This window comes from Felis catus, chromosome D4 (assembly GCF_018350175.1).
Source record: "Felis catus isolate Fca126 chromosome D4, F.catus_Fca126_mat1.0, whole genome shotgun sequence".
NCBI classification, from domain to species: Eukaryota; Metazoa; Chordata; class Mammalia; order Carnivora; family Felidae; genus Felis; species Felis catus.
In genome coordinates, this window is record NC_058380.1 from 2,871,983 (window position 1) to 2,891,092 (window position 19,110).

The 19,110-nt window shown below is 56.6% G+C and overlaps 1 protein-coding gene across 1 annotated transcript in view; it reads right to left on the reverse strand.

Moving 5' to 3' along the window:
• SHC3 (SHC adaptor protein 3) overlaps window positions 1–19,110 on the reverse strand; it is a 106,216-nt gene that overhangs the window by 28,449 nt on the left and 58,657 nt on the right. Inside the window, exons 4-9 of the mRNA XM_023243220.2 lie at window positions 18,499–18,618; window positions 15,664–15,717; window positions 10,391–10,442; window positions 5,330–5,456; window positions 1,768–1,918; window positions 717–804 (exon numbers count right to left, since the gene is read on the reverse strand). Of these exons, the coding sequence (XP_023098988.1) occupies window positions 717–804; window positions 1,768–1,918; window positions 5,330–5,456; window positions 10,391–10,442; window positions 15,664–15,717; window positions 18,499–18,618 (592 nt within the window). The remainder of the gene's footprint in view (window positions 1–716; window positions 805–1,767; window positions 1,919–5,329; window positions 5,457–10,390; window positions 10,443–15,663; window positions 15,718–18,498; window positions 18,619–19,110) is intronic.

A 19,110-nucleotide genomic window follows, 5' to 3' on the forward strand; every position in this document is an offset into this window, starting at 1 on the left:
CAGACCCTGAGGGGTCAGCAGCCAGGGGTCAGGACCCCCGACTACTGAGGGAGTTCAGGAAGAAGCTGAACGTCGAAAGAACCCTGTAGAACACACACACGGACACGCTCGGGTGTACGGAGCCTACTGATAGCTCCTGGTCATGGCCGAACTGTGGCAAGTGGGGACACGTCAGTCGACGTGACACGATGGGGAAGCGCCCCTGAAAGCGCCCGGGGCCCGCGCGGGACTTGCTTCTCCACGCCACCTCTAGTGCGTGTGGGCTCCGTCCCTCCCGAAGCTGACCCTGGACGGGGCGGGCGGGGGCCGGGCAAGGAAGGGAAAGCTACCAGCTCCTGTGAGGAGTCGTGGGCACAGCCCCGCTGGAGCCCTGAGGGACAGCGCAAAACACACGTCAGAGAGCCCCAGCCACCAGCCACCCGGACAGGTGCGGGCTCGTCGGGAGGCCCGCGCCTCAGCCCCCTGGTAGGCAGGACGTCCTGCCGGAAGGACAAGAACGCGTCCAGGGTGCACGCGAACGGGAAGCGCCGGGACAAAGGGGAGGCACCAGAGGACGAGCGGCGCCCCCACAGCCCTCCTCCCTGTGTCCGTGACGGGTGGGGGGGGGCCTCAGTCTCGCCAGGACACACACGTGCGCCGCCAGCCCCCGGACGAAGTCCCCGCCGGGAGCGCGTGCTCCCGTGTCTTCTTCCCTCCCGCCTGGCCGTGCCCCTCACCTTGCCGGACAGGTGCTTGCTTCCAGTCTTCGCCGAACGGCTCTCCCAGGTGTCTCCCCTGGTAGTACGTCTGCTCTTTGCCTGCAAACTACAGACGTGTGTAAATGCCCAGAGGAAACGCTGCCTCTCCCCCTTTCTCCATCCCCCAAAGCCACAGCCCGGTAGAAGGGACCCCAACGGCGGGTCCGCCACATCCCCCATCACACCCACCTTTTCCTTCCTGCCTCGCGGTTGGCATTAGGGTTCGGGAAACGCGTTTGCACGGGTGTGGGGAAGAGGCTGCGTCTCATCAAAACCACACGCGCCCCTCCTTGTCTTCATTTCACGCCACCAGCCCTCCCTAAGTGTGACCGAAAATGGGGCTCTCCTCCATACACGCGGCCACATCACCGGACGCGCCCTCGGGTAAAGCTCAGGTACGTCAGAACGCACCTCCCTCAGCCGTTCACACCCGGGCAAGTCCGCCCCGTCCATCTCTCCGCGTCAGAGCTGCGGACGCTTGATTTCCGTGTTGTTTCCCCACTTTCGTCAGTGTCATTATTATTTGCATAAGGTGGGTGACCTCACAAAATTCTCTGTCACGAAATAGAGACGCGGTAACTCTAAAAAGCAATCGCCTTACTGGAACGGTGTTGATTTGGAGGAAAACTCAGGGAAATGAAGAAAAGGGAAGGCTCATAAAACGCTGATCATTTTAAGGGCCTGCACCCACTGTCTTCTCGGGGAAAGAAAGCACCCCGAGCCTTTGAAAAGTCCTGAACTCTTTCGTCTCCTCACGAAGCTCCCAGTATAATGGCATTCGCCCCGGGATGGAGAGGAGACCCCCAGACTTGCACCTCCGGAATCACAACCTAGTTCCCAGACATGTGATTAACGCCTTAGGACGTTAAAGCAAAAGCCTCCCCTGTGTGTCCGCGTGTGTAATCCAAGGGGAGAGAGCAGGTGAGTTATTGCGCCAGAGACCGGACAGAATGCCAGCCTGTGAGCACAGTGGAAGAAAATGGAAGGAAGTGCTCGAGGGGCCAGACCCAGGCAGGGGTGTGGGACTTACCTGGGCCGTGTCAGGGGCGTGGGGTCTGGCTTGCAGCCGCACGTCCACAAAGCCCCCCGGAGGGGGCGCCTTGCTTGGGATGCTGTTGTAGTACGGGTGGTCTGAGCCATCCCCCTCCTCTTCGGTCCAAGGCTCGTCCAGACTCTGCATTCTGTTAGAAGAGGGGTTTTCCAGGGCTTTAGCCGAAAGTGGAGTTTTTTTGTCAAAACCAACAAATCTAATGTCAGGACCTGCTACCCCAGGAAAGAGAGTTCAGTCACTGCCTCCTCACTATCTAGATCTCAGCTATGAAAAGCAGATGAATGGGCTGGCCAGATGCTTCTGCCTTCATCGCTGTCCTACCTTCTGGAAAATTCCACTCATCTTTGAAACAGGGAAGGAGTTTAAAATGTTAATAACTGGAGGTGCCTGGGTGGCTCAGTCGGTTGAGCGTCCTACTTGGCTCAGGTCATGATCTTGCGGTTTGTGAGTTCGAGCCCATCTCGGGCTCTGTGCTGACGGCTCGGAGCCTGGAGCCTGCTTCAGATTCTGTGTCTCCCCCTCTCTCTGCCCCTCCCATGCTCATGCTCTTTCTCTGTCTCTTAATAATAAATACACGTTAAAAAAATATTTTTTAAAGAAATTTTATGTCCATACCTGCATTTGGAGCTGCAGTTCTTCTCAACAGATAAGATCCTGCCTACTTCATTTTCTTTCCCCAAAACTTTGGCAAACTTGATGATATAAAAAACTACACAGAAAATTCTGACCTTACGTGTATTCTCAGAGGAGCACGGCAACTCAGTGAGCTCCCCACCCATTTTTGTGCATATAATTTTTATAGATTTATCTGGCTTTTATGTAAATTTCAGAAGTACAGAAAAGCATAATAATTAACATAAAAGATTCGCATCCACCATGGACAGTAAGTGTGAACATTTTGCTCTGTTGGCTTTTTCTACTTTAAAAAAAATTTTTTTTATAATTTTTTTTTAATCTTTACTTATTTTTGAGAGAGAGACAGCGTGTGAGCAGGGGAGGAGCAGAGAGAGAGGGAGACACAGAATCAGAAGCAGGCTCCAGGCTCTGAGCTGTCAGCACAGAGCCCGACGTGAGGCTCATACTCACAAACCGTGAGATCATGACCTGAGCCAAAGTCGGACGCTTAATTGACTGAGACACCGGGCGCCCCTACTTTAAAAAAAATTTTTTTAAGTTTATTTATTTTTTGGGAGAGAGAGAGAGTGTGAATGGGAAAGGGGGAGAGAGACACACACACAGAAGTCTGAAACAGGCTCCAGGCTCTGAGCTGTCAGCACAGAGCCCGACACAGTGCTCGAACTCCTGAACTACGAGGTCATGACCCGAGCCAAAGTCGGACGCTCAACTGACTCAGCCACCCAGGAGCCCCACTTTTTTTTTTTTAAAGAAATAAAATTCATCACGGGTGTACAGATTCATCATATTAGCAATAAAATGTGAGCGGTGGCATGTAGGTGCGTGTGCAGGGGCTCACCGTCTGTTGGAACGTTTTCATTATGAAATGTCAGGGAGCAGACTCACCCACCAATACGGTTAAAGCCCACCCACCGCCGCCTGGTGCCCGGATGCTCCAGAGTTGGTGTGGGACATCCTGACGCGTTATACACGCGCCGTACACGTGCGTGTATCTGTAAACTACGCCTGTGTCGTCTGTTTGGTTTTAAAGTTTCCGTGTTTCATTTCCTTTTTCACTGCACTACGGATTCTTGAGGTTTAGTCCGGGAGCACAGATGCACCGGCCTACTTTTTTGAAAGTAGGTCCCATTACACACAAAATTGACAAGTAGCGGAGAACGAGTGAACTTTAAAATTTTATACACGGTATACACAGTTTATGGATAGTGGGTGTGCATATGGGGTAGGAACTGACACTTTCTATCTGCTCCTCCCCCACACAGGCCCGTCTGAGCGCAGGGAAGCTTGACAACGGGGAAAGGCGGGGTCCTCACAGGCACCTCCCAAATGAATCGCCTTAAAAGCAATCTCCCTGGGGCGTCTGGGGTGCTCAGTCGGTCAAGCGTCCAACTCTCGATTTTGGCTCAGGTCATGATCTCACGATCACGAGATCGAGCCCCGTGTCAGGGTCCTCGCTGGGCATGGAGTCTGCTCGGGATTCTCTCTCTCCCTCTGTCTCTGCCCCTCCCCACCAAAAACAACCTAAAAAAAAAAAAAAAAAGGCCACTTCCCAGTAGGTGAGAAAATGACTGAGAATGACCCAGTCAGGAAAGGGGCAGAGCTCAGAGGTGTGAACGAGGCCTTCGTGCCTGAGTCACAGAACGGGACTGCAGACGTTAGAGCAACAGTGAAAAAGCGAATTTTGGAGAAATAAAGGTTTGTTTGCAGTGAACACACCTTTAGAAGACGCTTTCATTATGCAAGTCCACTCAAGGATGGACTATTGATACGCCCCCACATGGCTTTCTTTTAACGCTTTATGCTGCATGGAATATTCTTTTTTTTTTTTTTTAATTTTTTTTTTCAACGTTTATTTATTTTTGGGACAGAGAGAGACAGAGCATGAACGGGGGAGGGGCAGAGAGAGAGGGAGACACAGAATCGGAAACAGGCTCCAGGCTCCGAGCCATCAGCCCAGAGCCCGACGCGGAGCTCGAACTCACGGACCGCGAGATCGTGACCTGGCTGAAGTCGGACGCTTAACCGACTGCGCCACCCAGGCGCCCCCTGCATGGAATATTCTTATGTCTGAAGGAAACGCAATGCTAGATCCTGAAGGCTGTTTTACAATTCGTATTTGTATGAACTATTTCACCGAACACGTAAAACAACAACCGTCCATTGGGTGGCTCAGTCGGTTAGGCATCCAACTTCAGCTTAGGTCATGATCTCACGGTTTGTGAGTTCGAGCCCTGTGTTGAGCTCTGCACCGACAGTGCAGTGGCTGCTTGGGATTCTGTGCCTCTCTCTCTCTCTCTCTCTGCCCCTCCCTCTCCTTTCTCTCTGTCAAAATAAGTAAATAAAAATTTAAAATTTTTAAAAGAAAAGCGAGAATACTGTTCCCTTTTTACAGAGAAGGCTGCTGACTCATCCTGGCCAAGGGGCGGGCGTGCCCAGGGCCACAGGAGGCTTTGGGTCCTCAGGCTACCCAGCTCAGGGCTTCACGGAAGGGCCCAGAGTTAGGACCGCGCTGACCACGGTGGCACGGACAGGGGACATATCCCACCTGTGAGAAGAGGACTCCCGGAGGCGACGCGTGGAAATCTCACCTGGTTGCAGAGGACACGGCAGGAAGGTATTACAGTGCGTTTTCGTGACCTTGGCTACCGTCTCTACAGTTTCTAGAAAATGTTTTCCCCAACGTTCGGGGCCTCAGCCATCCGTGGGCTTCCTTCCGACGGTGGGTCTCCCAAGCCCCGGCCCAGACCCGCCAGGTGCATCCGAGCCAGGAGCCCCGTGACCGACCATGTCTGTCCAGACCACACTTCTCGGAGGCCGTCTCGTGGTTTCTCCTTTGAGACATTCTCAGACGAAAGCCCATAGAATGTGGAAAGGCCCGCGCACAGGGGGTCACAGCGCTACTCACCGGTCATGGAAAGCGGGGACCTTGGAAGGACACTGCAAATACTGCTTAAACCGGAGTTCAAAGGCCTGTCCGATGGAGCCGATGACATCCTGGGCCAGCCCGTCGCAGCACTCCAGAATGTGACACGCTGGGAGAGCAAGCGTGCAGGCCTGTTAGAGACGCTGGGCCGCCAGGCTCCCGCTGGGGAGTTGCCCACGTCCCCCACTCGCTGTCCCGGCAGCCCCACCCACAGCCCGATCCCTGGGCCACGGCCACGAAGCGTCACCGCGGGGATGCATTTCTTAAGGGCTCTGCTCTCTAACACCAAAGGTCCTCTTTGCAAGTACATTAAAATCTTTAAATTTCAAAATGGTTAACAATTTCTTAACCGTCTACGAAATACCAACTCAGAGCTCAACAGAGAAACAGGGTTTGGAAGGAAACGTCATGATAAAGAAGGTGGTGGTAAGAAGGAACGGGCCCCCCTCCGGGCCCCCGAGCCCGGACAACGGTCCCAACCCGGCTCCTGCTGAGGGACGCCTGAGCCACTCCGTGGCCGTCCGCTCACTTCCTCGTGGGAGTCAAGCGGCCTCACCGAATGCGGCAACTCGGAACAGAAAGAACCCCTCAAAAGAGGAGCTTCAGGGGATGTTAATTCACGGGGACCCCCCACCACATGCCAGGGCGCCTCTCGAATGTGGGGCTGGCTGTTCGCACAGGTTCTCAGACAAGCAGCTTGTGCTAAAGAGCAGATCAAAGCTGGGCTCCTGTGGCCCGATGTGGGGGGGAGGGCAGGCCTCGGGGGGCCTGGAGCAGCTCCCAGCGGCTTTGCGACAGGCACTCACTGTCCCACGAGGGCACGCCGTCCCGGAGGCCAAGCTGCGGCGCAATCCGTGTGGAGCCGCCAGAGAAGAGGCTGCAGGGGCAGAGGGCCCGCTCTGCTCCCCGAGAAATACGAGGTCTCCTCCCAGATCCACGTCTGCGTGCCCCCGGGAACCCCAGGCCTCCCTGTGTGACCCGCGCTGCCCCATCCTGTTACTAACGACGGGGAAAGAAACTCTCGGGGGAGGCACGCCAAACCGCCCTCCTGCCGCACGAAGCCAGCAGGGCACCGTGGAGCCCACGCGGACGGCGGCCACCAGCCCCGGGGTCCACAGGCTTCCTGTCCCCCGGGCTGCAGGGGAGCACCCTAGGGACCCAGGGAAAAGCACGTCCGGAGGCTCTGGATCGCAGCGCGAGCCCTTGGGAGCACTGGGGATGGCCAAGAGGTTTGTCCCAAGGAGACAGATGCCCGGCTGTGCTTTTATTACTGATTATCGATATTATTTTAGTTTATTAAACACCAGCCCGGGAGGCACAGGGCGAGCCCACATGACACAGCTGTTAGAGCTGCAGGGTCGTGCATTAAGCAGTACGGGTGGCAGTGTCCCTCCAGCTAGTAAGAAGGCCGGAGTCTAGGCAGGAGGGAGGGGAAGAACCCCGGCCCCCCCCCCCCGCCTGTTTGCAGCCACGCACGCCCACCCCCGAGGGGGACCAGCCGAGGGCTGCCTGGTCGGTGCTTCGGGGAAGAGTAGAGACGGGAAGGGCCAACAGTGTGCAGCTCACTGTCCTTCTGAAAAGAGATACAGCAGCCGCAGTGAAGGAAGAACGGGTTTCGGCAGGGGGCTGCCCGATCGCTCCCGTCTACACAGCAGGGAGCTGGAAGCCTGCTTCCTGAGAACTGGAAGACGCAGGGCCGTGGCAGAAGCAGGCACCCTGTCCCGCCGAGGGTCGAGTCCTGGCGGTCAGAAACCGGGGCGGCAGAGGCTGTAGCCGCAGAATTAAATCACGTCTCCCTCCCGGCTCTGGCACCTGCAGTCCTTGGTGCCCTGGGAAAACACTGTCTGAGGGCTGGGGTCCGAGGGTCTGTCCCGGGGCCTCTCTGTTCCAAACTGCACTCGAAATCCAAAACGAACCCTGGGGTGAGGGTCTCCGGGGCTGCTGTTTTCTCTGAGAGCATCGCAACAGTCTTTTCCCCTCACCCCCTCACCGGCATGACTGGGCACATACAGGAACGGTGAGGCCCTCGCCATCGGTGACCGCCCAGGAGGAGGGGGCAGAGCTGGGGGCGTCACTCAGGGGCCACGAAGGAGCAGACCACTGAGAGGCACGTACACAGCTGTGGTGCCGTGAAGACTCAAATACGTCGTAAAACCTAAAATGTGGCCCAAAACGGACGTGAGGGCCACAAAACGGGGCCGTTCTTCGTTCCGTCCCTTCTGGGGGAAACTGGCCCTCCTGTTACAGGGCGGGCGGTCTCGGGGTGGGGCTCGTGTGCCCACGTCGTCTCCCCCGCCCCTCAGACCAATAAACAAGGTCGCTCTAGGGAGAACCGCTCACGCCTCTGAGCTGCTGGCCTCACACGAGGGAGCAGACGTCCTCGGGCCGCGTCACGGAGGGCACTCGGGAGCAACACGCACTATGGCCCCTGTAATCATACAGGCGGGGGGGGGGGGCGGGGGGACGGCATGTTCCCTCAGACGGGCCAGCTCCACGTGTCTTCCACACACAGCAAACGCTGCTGGTCAGAGGTCACCATCGGGACACCAGCTCGCGGTTTCCCCATTGGCTCCAAACACGTCCGGAGCCCGCGCCATAGCCCAGCCCTCTGACAGCTGCGGGCTGCGGGCTGGGGTCTCCGTCCACCTGATGCTGTCCCCACGGTGTCTGCAGGACACCCGCTCCGCCAGCACAGGCAAGCGATGCCCCCACGGCCCGCGGCCGCCGTCTCCGCCAGCCGGGGACTGGTAGGGGCCCCTTGGACATCTGGGGTCTTACCCAACTAGAAAACGCCTGGGTGGCGCCTGAGGGGCGCCTGGGTGGCGCAGTCGGTTAAGCGTCCGACTTCAGCCAGGTCACGATCTCGCGGTCCGTGAGTTCGAGCCCCGCGTCAGGCACTGGGCTGACGGCTCAGAGCCTGGAGCCTGTTTCCGATTCTGTGTCTCCCTCTCTCTCTGCCCCTCCCCCATTCATGCTCTGTCTCTCTCTGTCCCAAAAATAAATAAACGTTGAAAAAAAAAAAAAAGAAAACGCCCCAGGAACAGCGACCACGGTCCCTTCTTCACGGCAAACCGACAATCCTCACCCCTCGGGAGGAAGGCTGAACAGCAATGGCCTCCTAGGAGGGAGGCACAGACCCCCTGAACTCCAGCGTGGTTTCCAGCCAACACTGGTCTGTCGTCTGGGGAATCCATCGGAGTGGCAGGAACTTGACCACGGTTGACGTGAGGGTGGGCTGGCGGACGGCAGGCCCTAACCCCGGATAACCGCACACCTTGTAAGAAGGTGCCCACGTGAAGACACAGCCATGCTCGGAGCAGAAGGCGGCATGGAGGTGGGCCACTGGAGCCACGTGGCCACAAGCCAGGACGCCCAGACGGCCAGAGCACCGCCAGGAGCTGGGAGAGGCAGGCGGGGTCCCTGCTCCAGGCTTCAGATGGAGCCCGGCCCTGCCCGTGCCTTGCTCTCAGGTCTCCAGCCTCCAGAACCGTGAGACAACAGCTCTTGTCATTCTCAGCCACCGCCGTGCAGAGTTCTGTACGGGAGCCCTCGTGGACCGATCAAACTGCCTCCCGCTGGAAGGACGGGCTTGCGTGGAACTGCCGGCCTGCCGCCCTCACCCAGCCGAGCACCGGTTATGCAGTCATCACATGAAAGTCGCTGCAAGGTCAACACGGGGTGGGCTCCACGTGTTAGCCAGGGGTTTCAGGGACAGTCCTTGGCTCAAGACCACCCATGCTCCCTTCCCGTCTACCCTCAGAACTCTGTGAACACCCCCACTCTGATTCAGGAGTGACAACGTGGCAGTCATAATCCAGGACATGGCGCTTCATTTGCGGGGTCCCCCTCGCCCCCCAGACACCCACGCATCTGGGGGAGAATAAGTGCTAACACCGTATGATGTCATCGTCTGTGACTCTGAGGAAGGAAAGCAGTCCCGCCACGCCACCGAGTACCAGCGTGGGGCAGGAGGCGGCCGTGGGGAGGACCAAATCTTTACAGCCAGACTGGTTTCTGATTTGCAAGGTTCACTGACCTATCAACCATCTAACCTCTCTGCAAACGCCTCCAGGTCGGGCCGCACAACAGTGAAAGCGTCTGTACGCGGACCCCGGTGGGGTCGGTGCACCTGGGGGACAAGTCTCACCACATGGCCACCTCAAGGACAGCCAACCCGTTCTCTGTGTCCAAGATACAGTGCCGGGGGGAGGGCATGACAGCATGCTAAGATCTCACGTGCACTGACATTTTAAAAGAAAAGAATATACGTGTACGTATGTGGATAAAAAGTCCCGTAAAGCAAACTAGAAAATCTTAACAGTCAGTACCTGGGGTGGAGGGTGGGAGGAGAGGGGAGCCAGTGCTTTGTATTGCTATCGACACCCCCTGGCGATCTTCGTCAGCGAGTTCTAAGCTGGGGTCACGGGGTGCGTCAGTATCCAAGGGTAATGCGCACCTGCGGTCAGCCCACCCGCCCGGGCTGTCGGCGCCCATGGTGGGGCTTCGGTTTTGTACATGATAAAAGAAACAGGGTGGTGAGTGTGGAGGTCTAGGAATAAAGGGCCCATGAGGATGGAAAGCTCGTGAATGCCCCACATCCCCCATTTCCAGCCTGTGTCTGAGGCCCTGGCAGCTTTGTGGGGTGCGAGTGGATGGCACGTGAGCGTGGACTGCTCAGGGCAGCGCAGGCTTCTCGGGGTGACGTGGTTGGCGGTGGGGCTGCGGCCGGGCGGGGGCGGGGGGGGGGGGGACACAGCGTTCCAGGTGTGGCCGAAGCCGCTTTCAGGGCACGAACGGGAGCTACAGGTGCAGGTCACGTGCTCCAAGCCGCACTCCCTGCGTGCAGGTGGGGGTCTCAGGCCCCCGGCCGCCCGGTGTCTCCTGCCCCCACCGAGAAGGCGGACAGCCCTCAATTCCCGTTAACGGCACGGCGGGACACACGGGTCGTGCTGGCGGAGGGGGCGGGACCAGGGGAAGCACCTGCCATCGTGTTCAGCCTGACCGCGCACAAGTGAGAGACCGTAAGAGTCGAGCATTGCTTACCTCTGCGGTTAACAGGGTCCTTAGCTACGTACGCAACGTAGTCGGTTGTGTCCTGTCAGAGAAAAACGAGGCACCCACGTCACTAACCACGAGCAAGACAGCACAGCCAGACATACAGTACGCAACCCAGCCCAGGAATCTAACGCTCCCAAGGGACAGCCCAGAAGCACGGTATTTCTCACACTACCGCGGCCATGAGCCTCCGGACCTTGTGAAGTGCGGGTTCTGACTCGGCGGGCCCAGGGCGGGGCCTGAGGCTCTGGTGCGGACACCGCCTGTCTGTGCCCACGCTCTGGGCCACGGCCGTGTGACGGGCACCCCGTTCTCTGCACGGCGGATCCCCCCAGGAGCTCTGAACGCACTGCTGCCCGAGTCCCAGCTCCCGGATAATCCGCCCTTGCTGGACGGGAGGCCATGAGGCCTCAGGACGGTTTGAAGCTCTCCAGAAGGTTCTACCGTGAGTCAAGGCTGACAGCCACTGTCCTGAGCTCTGCCTGAATCAGCGGTCGTCAGTCCAAGCTGGCGTCAGAGTCCCACAACGGGCTTGTGGAGACACAGGCTGCTGGGTGCCGCCTTGGGGCTTCGGATTCTGTGGGTCTGAGGGGAGGCCCCGAAATGTGCATTTCTGACAAGTTTCCAGCCGGTGCTGGTGCTGCTGGTCTAGTAGCCACGAGAAAACCAGAAGCGGACGTTCAAAGGTTGGTTGGGAACGCCTTCCTGGGTGGATGGCATGTGATGGTTCTTTTCCTCTCGGAAATAAGTAGTAACTTTAATCTTTTAAGATGTTTCACACATATGAGCTCTGAGTAGTAGCCTGGCTGTTCCGGGTGAAATCCGAGTCTGCGCGGCGGCCTCATCTGATCCGTGCACGGAGGAGGCTCTGTCCTCAGACGTAGGCGGGGCCGCCTCTAAACAGGCAGAGGAACCAATCATTCTCTTCATTCTGGAAAGCAGAACAGACGTTCCCTGCAAAGCTGACATTCTCAACGTTTGTAAAGTCTCGGGGGGGGGGGGGCGACCGGTAAAGGCTCACCCCGTCGTTGCAGATTTCTCCCAAATGTCATTGCTTCGAAGGGCTCCAACATTACAGATGAGCTCCAGGCTTTCAGCATCCGGAAGATTCTGTGTCGTGACTGCCTTCATTACTACTCTCCGTGGGCAGGGGATGACCCCTTCTCTCTCTGCCGTGCTCCAGGAAAACCTTCTGATGGGAGAGGGGACGACTGGGAGCCTGGGGACATGCAGTGATTACTGAGCGCCCCAGCAGGCAGCACCAGGCACAGGGTGCTTTTCCATACGTGGTACATGGTTTCCCAGAACTCACAGCGACCCGCTGGGTCTGAGGAGGGGAGGAGGGCCCTCCAGCGGGTTTTGACATGACTGGTTGCCACCAAGGGTCCCTCCAGTATGCTGCCCGTCTACGCTGTTCCATGCTCCTCCTTATACCACTGTCTGCTGGTATATTCCCTGAGCTGGGAAGAGGGGTGAAAAACAGACCATCAACCCAGCTTCCAGTCATTTCCATCAAGGAAGATCTGGTCAGAATATGAAACTAACAGCCAAGTAAGGACTCCAGCTTGTAGTCACGGACGCTTTCTGTGGACTCAGGAGATGACAGCATTGGAAGGGTCCTAGGACAGCACCGGCGTCTCTCCGTCCGAGCTCCGTGGAATTCTAGGCCTGGTCAGGAATATTCTCCAGTGTTTGAGATGTGACCAGACTTTCTTTCTAACTTCGTGTTTTAGTTTCCATAATAATCTTACAAATTAATACAAGAATATCCGGGACCATCTGAATGACCACTGCGTCATCGGTTCTGCGTTGCAATGTCAGCGACAAGGTTGTCACTTGGGTTTCCAACATTACAGATGCCAGGTTTTTAAAGAATTCGAGAAAAAAGAACAGACTAGATGCTTTTGCCCCAACTCAAGCAGTTAACGTCACATTTGTACACAACGATGCATCACTGAAGTGCTTACTTCAACAGAATTAATTAGTGGAAGGACTGAGTCACCCAGGCGCCTGACGTGGTAGAGAGATGCTGACCTTGAAGGATTCCACACCGTGGCGGCCGGTTCGAGAGTCCCTCTGAGAGCAGAGATCTTGGTGGCGTCAGCAAAACCACCCATCCTGGTAAATTCCTGTCACTTTGAATGTTTCTGGCTTTACTGTGTTTATCAGGATTAAACTTTCAAACGTGATCGGGGTTTACAGTTCAATAGGACGTATGAACCCAAGGAATGTATACTTGATTTATTTTTGTGCATGTTTGGGTGACAAAATTAATTTGAATCAACATTAGTGGCATACGCAAAGAAATTCTTCTTCTTAAATTCTTACTCCAGTCTGAGAAACGCTCCTCTGGGGAAGGAAGGCCAGGAAAGAGACATGACATGTGTCCCATCCCTCAGATGGTTTAGGGTCAAGCCAGGACAGAACTCTTCTAAAGCCAATGTTGATCATTGTCTGGCACGCTGGGGGAGTGTATTGGTGTTCAGAACGTTGTTCTAGACATCATCCAGTCACACTGAACACCAAGTTCCACAGATGGGGCTGCCGGCTGCCCGTCCTGCACCCCTGTTGCCACCCCCCAAACCTTTCTGAGCCTGGCCGGCACCCTGGCCCCCTTCTGGTGGCCTGTGAACACTGGTAATCACAGCAGATTATGATTACAGGGCATATTTTGGGGGGAGTTTGGATTAACAGTGTTTTTCAGCCTGTCTTAGTTGATATTTCACAACATTTTCTTACTGGGTCAACTAGAGCACAAAGCAGTGAGTAGTTACACACTGAGCACCAGAACAAGGGATCGAACCTGGGATTGCTAGTTTTATTGAAACATCTTCCAATTATAATGGTTACAAGCCAGTGCGGAACGGGAACCCACGCACAATGCGAACGTGCATTTGGGCTTGGTTAAAATAGGAACTGACCAGGTTTCCTGTCCCCTGGTATCGTGACGTTTTATGCATCAGAAACAAATAAGAAGAAAATATAAAAAGGTTAAAAGCACCCAGTGCTTCCTTTTTCTTTTTTAAAAGCAAGGAGGTGAGGAAATTTGAGGCTCGCAGACCTGTGTGCACCCTGGAGAACAGGACAATTTGAACAGAAGCCTGTGTCCTTGGCTTCCTGAGCCTTCCGTCTCTGCAGGTCCACTCATAGCATCATTAAGTCGAGGTTTGAGACAAGTTCTTGGAAGAATCTGTCGCTGCGGGTACGTACTGTTTCTTCCTTTTATTTTGCAAGCTGGGTTACCTCCCAAATTTCGGACACTATGGCTACGAGCATCACACGGGGCCAGCAGTGAGACGCCTCTGCGAGGTGACTGGAGCCACGTGCAGACACCGGTGGAGGCGTGAGGACAGGTGCGCGTGCAGGTACACAGCAGGTGCACCTGTCCCTCGAGATCCCATCTCTAGTGGCAGACTCCCACTTGCTAAATGTATGTCTCGGTGAGGTCTTTCGCTTTATGGTAAAATGTAAGAGATTAAGGGATTGGAGAGAAAGTAAAGGAGGGGAGGGGAAGGAAAAGAGGAAAACACGGGGAGAGATTTTGAGGACTAGACCCTAAAGGAAGACGGCGTGAGTCAGTGGAGGTGCTGAGGGTGGTCCAAGGGTGCTTTGCCATATTGTCTTGGTCAGGCGGGGGTGTAAGGGCAAGGAACCACGTGCAGGGTGGCCGAATCGCTCTCCTGCCAATGCCCTTGGCCCAAGGGTCTGGCTGGGCTTGACGCCTCTTTGGGGGAGGGTGGGGGTGGCTGCAGGAACTGGGGCAGAGGCGGGGGGCGTGGATTGTGTGCAGCCGAGACACCGGGGGCCGTGACTCCACCAGCCTTTAGAGATGTCGAGATGAGAGCCAGCAGTGGAAAGCGCCCGCCCGCTCGACTTGCTGTTCATGAGCCAGCCGCAAGCACAAGCAGTTCCCCAGGTAGAGGGAGCAGGCCGGGAAAGACACACCAAGGCCTCACAGCCTGGGAAATACCCCCTTCCCGGCCAGACCAGGACGGGATCTCCGCACCACACCGGCTACTCCGGCTGCCCTGGACCCGGAAACTTGCACATAACGAAACAACAATAACAACAAAAACACCACTTCTAAGCCTCATTGTTTTATTATAAAAGACTTACTCAACAGCAAAAGGACATCATGCCAGGACACGGAACAATTTTTCTTTTTGAGTAAATGTGGCTTCAAGAAAACACTCACTCGGTCGTCCTAATTTTTAAATACTTCCCCAGACTGGTGAAAACGTGGCCCGGACCAATGAGAAATGGTATGAGGGCGGTCTTGGGGGCGGGTGTTTTCTCCCTCACGGCTCCGAGGGCTGACTGGCTCTTCTTCCCTGGAGATAGTTTCCTGCCTGCAAGCTGTTTCCAAGGGCTGGCCAGCAACAGTGAGCGGCAGTTAGTGTGTGTGGGTCTGGCTCTGCTGGGGGCGGGGAGGGGTGGGGGGTGGGGTGAGGAGGAGGGGGAGGAGCAGGAAGAGCAGAAGGGGAAGAGGGGGAGGAGGGGAGGAGAGGAGAAGGAGGGGGGAGGAGGAGAATGGCGGGGGAGGAGGAGAATGGCGAGGGAGGAGGAGGAGGGGGAGGAGGGAGGGGAGGAGGGAGAGGAGGGAGGGGAGGAGGGAGAGGGGGAGCAAGGGGTTTGTGGGTCCTGCCTCTCATGACGCTGAAAATGAGCACTGACACCATCTTGACCAAACGTGAGGAGTGAATTACCTTGTGACCTTGTTAATAAAAGCAGCAATGCAAAAATAGAACATTCCCATTCTGCCTTGCCCTCCTCTCTCCCTCTCTCTGTCTCTCTCTCTCTCTCTCCCTGCACTCCCTCCCTGCTGGCAAAGCAAACCAGTAAGACTACAACATTAAATGTGGGTAGAAAAATTCCAATTTCAAACATCTATGAATAAACCAGACTAAGTCAACTCACAGGCTTCGCGTAGACTTCAACCGCGAAACCGAAGGGCCCTGCCGGAGCCCGAGAGAAAAAAGGAACGAAGCAGGACCCCCAGTCATCAGACGGGGCGCCTGACGGCTGACACCGGGGCGGTCCCAGGACCTCTTCAGAAAGCCAGCACTTGGAGGATTTTCGACCGCTTCGGGCTAATGGCACGAGAACTAATGCTGGTCGAGAAGGGCTTACGGAACCAGGTGGGGGGAGAGCTGTCATCACAGTTACCTTTCCCGATCGTGCCCCAGAACGCACCCCTGGGAGGAAGGCCCCTTCTGGAAAAGTCCCGACGAGAGCAAGGAAAAGCAGCCCCGGGCACTTACCGGGTCTCCCCCGGAGGCGAACGAGATGGACTGCATGTGGTGGTTGGCGATGATCTGCAGGCCAGGACAAGAAAGGAGACACGTCGTTAGTGCCCGCCCCGCGTCCTGGAAAAGCCACCGTTTGTCGGCAGGCGATACGACAAGGTTTCCTGAGAATCTGCCAAACTGGTACCCGGCGCAAATAAAGGGATGGGAGTCGTCAGACCGGCTGACCGCCGGTGGGCTTTCCCCGCACGTCAGCTGCTCGCTCGGCGAGCTCCCTTGAGGCAACCCTTGAGGGGGGAGCCACGGCCGCCCGGTTCCCAGATGCGAAGCCCGAGGCTGAAGGACCACAGCTAACGGGGGTCCTAACGACCTTCCCTCTCGGAGAAGGGAAGGGTCTCACCCCCACACGGAAACAGGTCACCGGTGCAATTTCTGCTTCCAGAGACACACGCGGTCTTCAGTGCCGACCCCCGGCTAGCGAGCAAGGAGCGTGTCTCGTTGTGTCCCAGGCACTCTTGCGACCGGTTCCATCGATGCAAAGGCCAGGGAGGACATTCCAAGTCAGTATTAAACCCGGAAATTTCCATTAGCTTTACAAACGGCAGCGGAATTCAGTAGACAGTAAATTAGAAGCTGCCCTAAATTTCAGCTGCGACGTAAGTTTCCCATGCTGTTTTTATAATGCCAAAGACAATGGAATGACCTTGAATTGAATTCCGGGGTGGAAACAGTGGCCCCGTCTCCATCACACCATCAGCAGGTTTATTCCCGCACAGCCCCTCAGGCCTTTGGTGGCGGGCAGTCGGAAATTAACGGAGGTGAAATCCCACCGTGCGAGGAGCTTCCCGACTGTGCTCCCGAGACGCTCGAAGCAAACCCGTGTCTGAACTGGGAGAAAACCATTCGTTCTAAAATGCCAAAATGGTATGTGCAAAACCACTCGCGATCTAGAAAGACCTGAGCGTATAAATGGATGGAAACAAGGAAGCCGCTCTGGAGCCTGTACCAACCCGGCCGGATCCAGCTATCAGCGGCCACTTGCAGCCTTCTGGAAGCTTCCTGCCTCCAGCCCCGGGGCAGGGGGCTCCCAGGAGGGCAGCAAAGCACCAGCAGTCCCCACACGAGGATAAACCTCGAAAAGGTGTTGATTTCTGCTTAGTTTTTGCTTATAAGACAGCCCTCATACTGGAGTTTGGAAACTGAAGCGGGGATTATAATTGAGGGGAAAAAGCAGAAATCCTATTTGGTCACGACGTGTGGTTGTTGCTGTATCACTGTATCTCAGACCTTCGGAAAAGATAAGAGATTAAATGGAGTTTTGAGCCGGTGAATCTCGAGCAGGTGTTTTTGGCCAAGGGAGGTTCGAGGGACGCTCGGCAGAGGAGAGTGGCCGGGACTTTCACGGTTGCTCTGCACGGGGGAGGGCAGTGTCCGGCCAGGACTCCTCCTAATTTGCAACAGCCAGGCCACCACGGGACAGCCAGGGGCATGAGCGGGGGCCCCCGCCCACCGTCCCGGGCCGTGTTCCTATCGTCCCAGAGGGTGCCCCCCGCTCCTAAGCCCAGCCCCACACCCATGCTCCACAAACAGTGAGGACACAGCCAACCAGCCCCCAACCCCAGCACGCCCACGTCCCTTCCACTCCTCCTGAGCTTGCTTGTTTTTCTTAAGGGAGGAATGAGGTGTAATAGGCAGGGATCGGGACGTGTATCCCACAGAATTGAGGGCCACGGCCTGAGGATCCCTAGAAACATAACCGCAACGGCCACACTGCGTGACAGTGGATATGGGCGTGTGGTGCAGGGCAGAGGGGTCCCTCCCGCCTTGCAGCCCGGGGTCACAGGTGCTCAGCCCTGAGAGGGCCCCAGAGAAAGGCAGAGCCCGCTGAACCTTCCTAACCCATCCCCACCCCACCCGTCGGAAGGACCAACGTGAAAAGACAGGGATTATCTGTCCGGCAAGTGAGGAATGGAGTAGGAGGCGGTGCCACTCGCTGACCTGGGGAACACTGAGGTCAATGAATATAAATATATTTGGCAACGCAAAGGTAATCCCAGGCACCCCCGGGAACACGGCCAGAGTCAGAGGTGTGCGGGTGGCCCACCTCTCTCCCCGTGGAGACGCATCCCATTTCCAGCTCAGGCCACCGGCAACGGAGCCCCGGGCTGCACGGGGAACGCGCCCTTTTACGCGTCTGGGCGTCTTCACCCGCTGGTACCCAGGACAGCCACTGAGACACCCACTGTTCCAGCGGACAGAACTGAGGCCCGAGAGACCTAAGACACACGCTGCCGAGAGGCCAGCGTCACACACGGAACCCGCCCCAACGATCGCCACCGCCGTGTGGCCTCGGCCGGCGAGCGGCAGACGTCCCGCACCGGGCGGACTCCCTCCCGTATGCCGCGTGCAGCGACCTAGGACGCCGTCAACCGCGAGTGGCTCCAGACGAGGAACCGCTAAGACAGAAAAAATCTGGCCCATTAAACCACGAGGTGCCATCCACTTCAAGGATGACAAGATGTGGAAATGAGACGTGGGCTGCGGAGTCCAAGAAATACGGTGTAAAAGGAAATGAAGGACGGGCAAGGAGATGAGGAGTCCGTGGCAAACACATGCGCCTGCTTCTACACTGCAAGTCCCTCAATGACTTTAGACGTTACCCTTAAAAAAAAAAAAAAGGTAATTTGCAGCAGATTCCAAGAACACCAATTCTACCTATCGTTCCGTGGGCAACCGTTCGAAGGGGCCAAAGTCTGCAGGCTAGTAAAGATTTTAGACAAATGTTCTCTGCCAGACCCAGCAGAGCCGGCAACCTTGCAAAACACCCAGGCGGCCCGGGCGCCTACAGACCTGTTTGGAGTCGGGCGTCCGCAAGTTCAGGCTGGCGGTGGACACGGTCAGGGAGATGTTCATGCCCGCAAACTGGAGGTTGCTCTTGCCCAAGATGCTGGACAGCATTTTGCTGGGAGGCTGTGAAATCAAGCGGCCAGATTTTAGCTTCCGATTCCCGAGAGGCCGCGCTGTCACAGCCTCTCTGTTGTTCCCGTCTGCTGCACCCCCCAGCCCCCACCTTCCCGCCCTCACTGGCCACATGAAGGAGGCTGTGCCACGAAGGAGCCGGCAGGCGGGATCCAACAGGAGCACACGGATTCTGGGACTCGCAACAGGCAGCCACAAACACGTCATAAACACGTCATGCGCACACACGGGGGAGGACCCTCGGGCGTCAGCACCGTCCGCGAGCAGGCAGCTCCCGTGGGGATGAGTCTCCTGTCACTCGTAAGCCCAGGAAAGGGCCACGGGCCAGTGCTCACAGCTTCCAGGCTCAGATACTGGTTCCAGCCCCCCGGGAGCTAAATGGCAGAGCCAGAGGAGCAGGGTGCAGCTTGTGGGGCCGATGAACATCCCGTGGAGTCTCGAGACTGTTCACTGCTGGGGGCCTTGGGCCGGAACGTCCTCCAG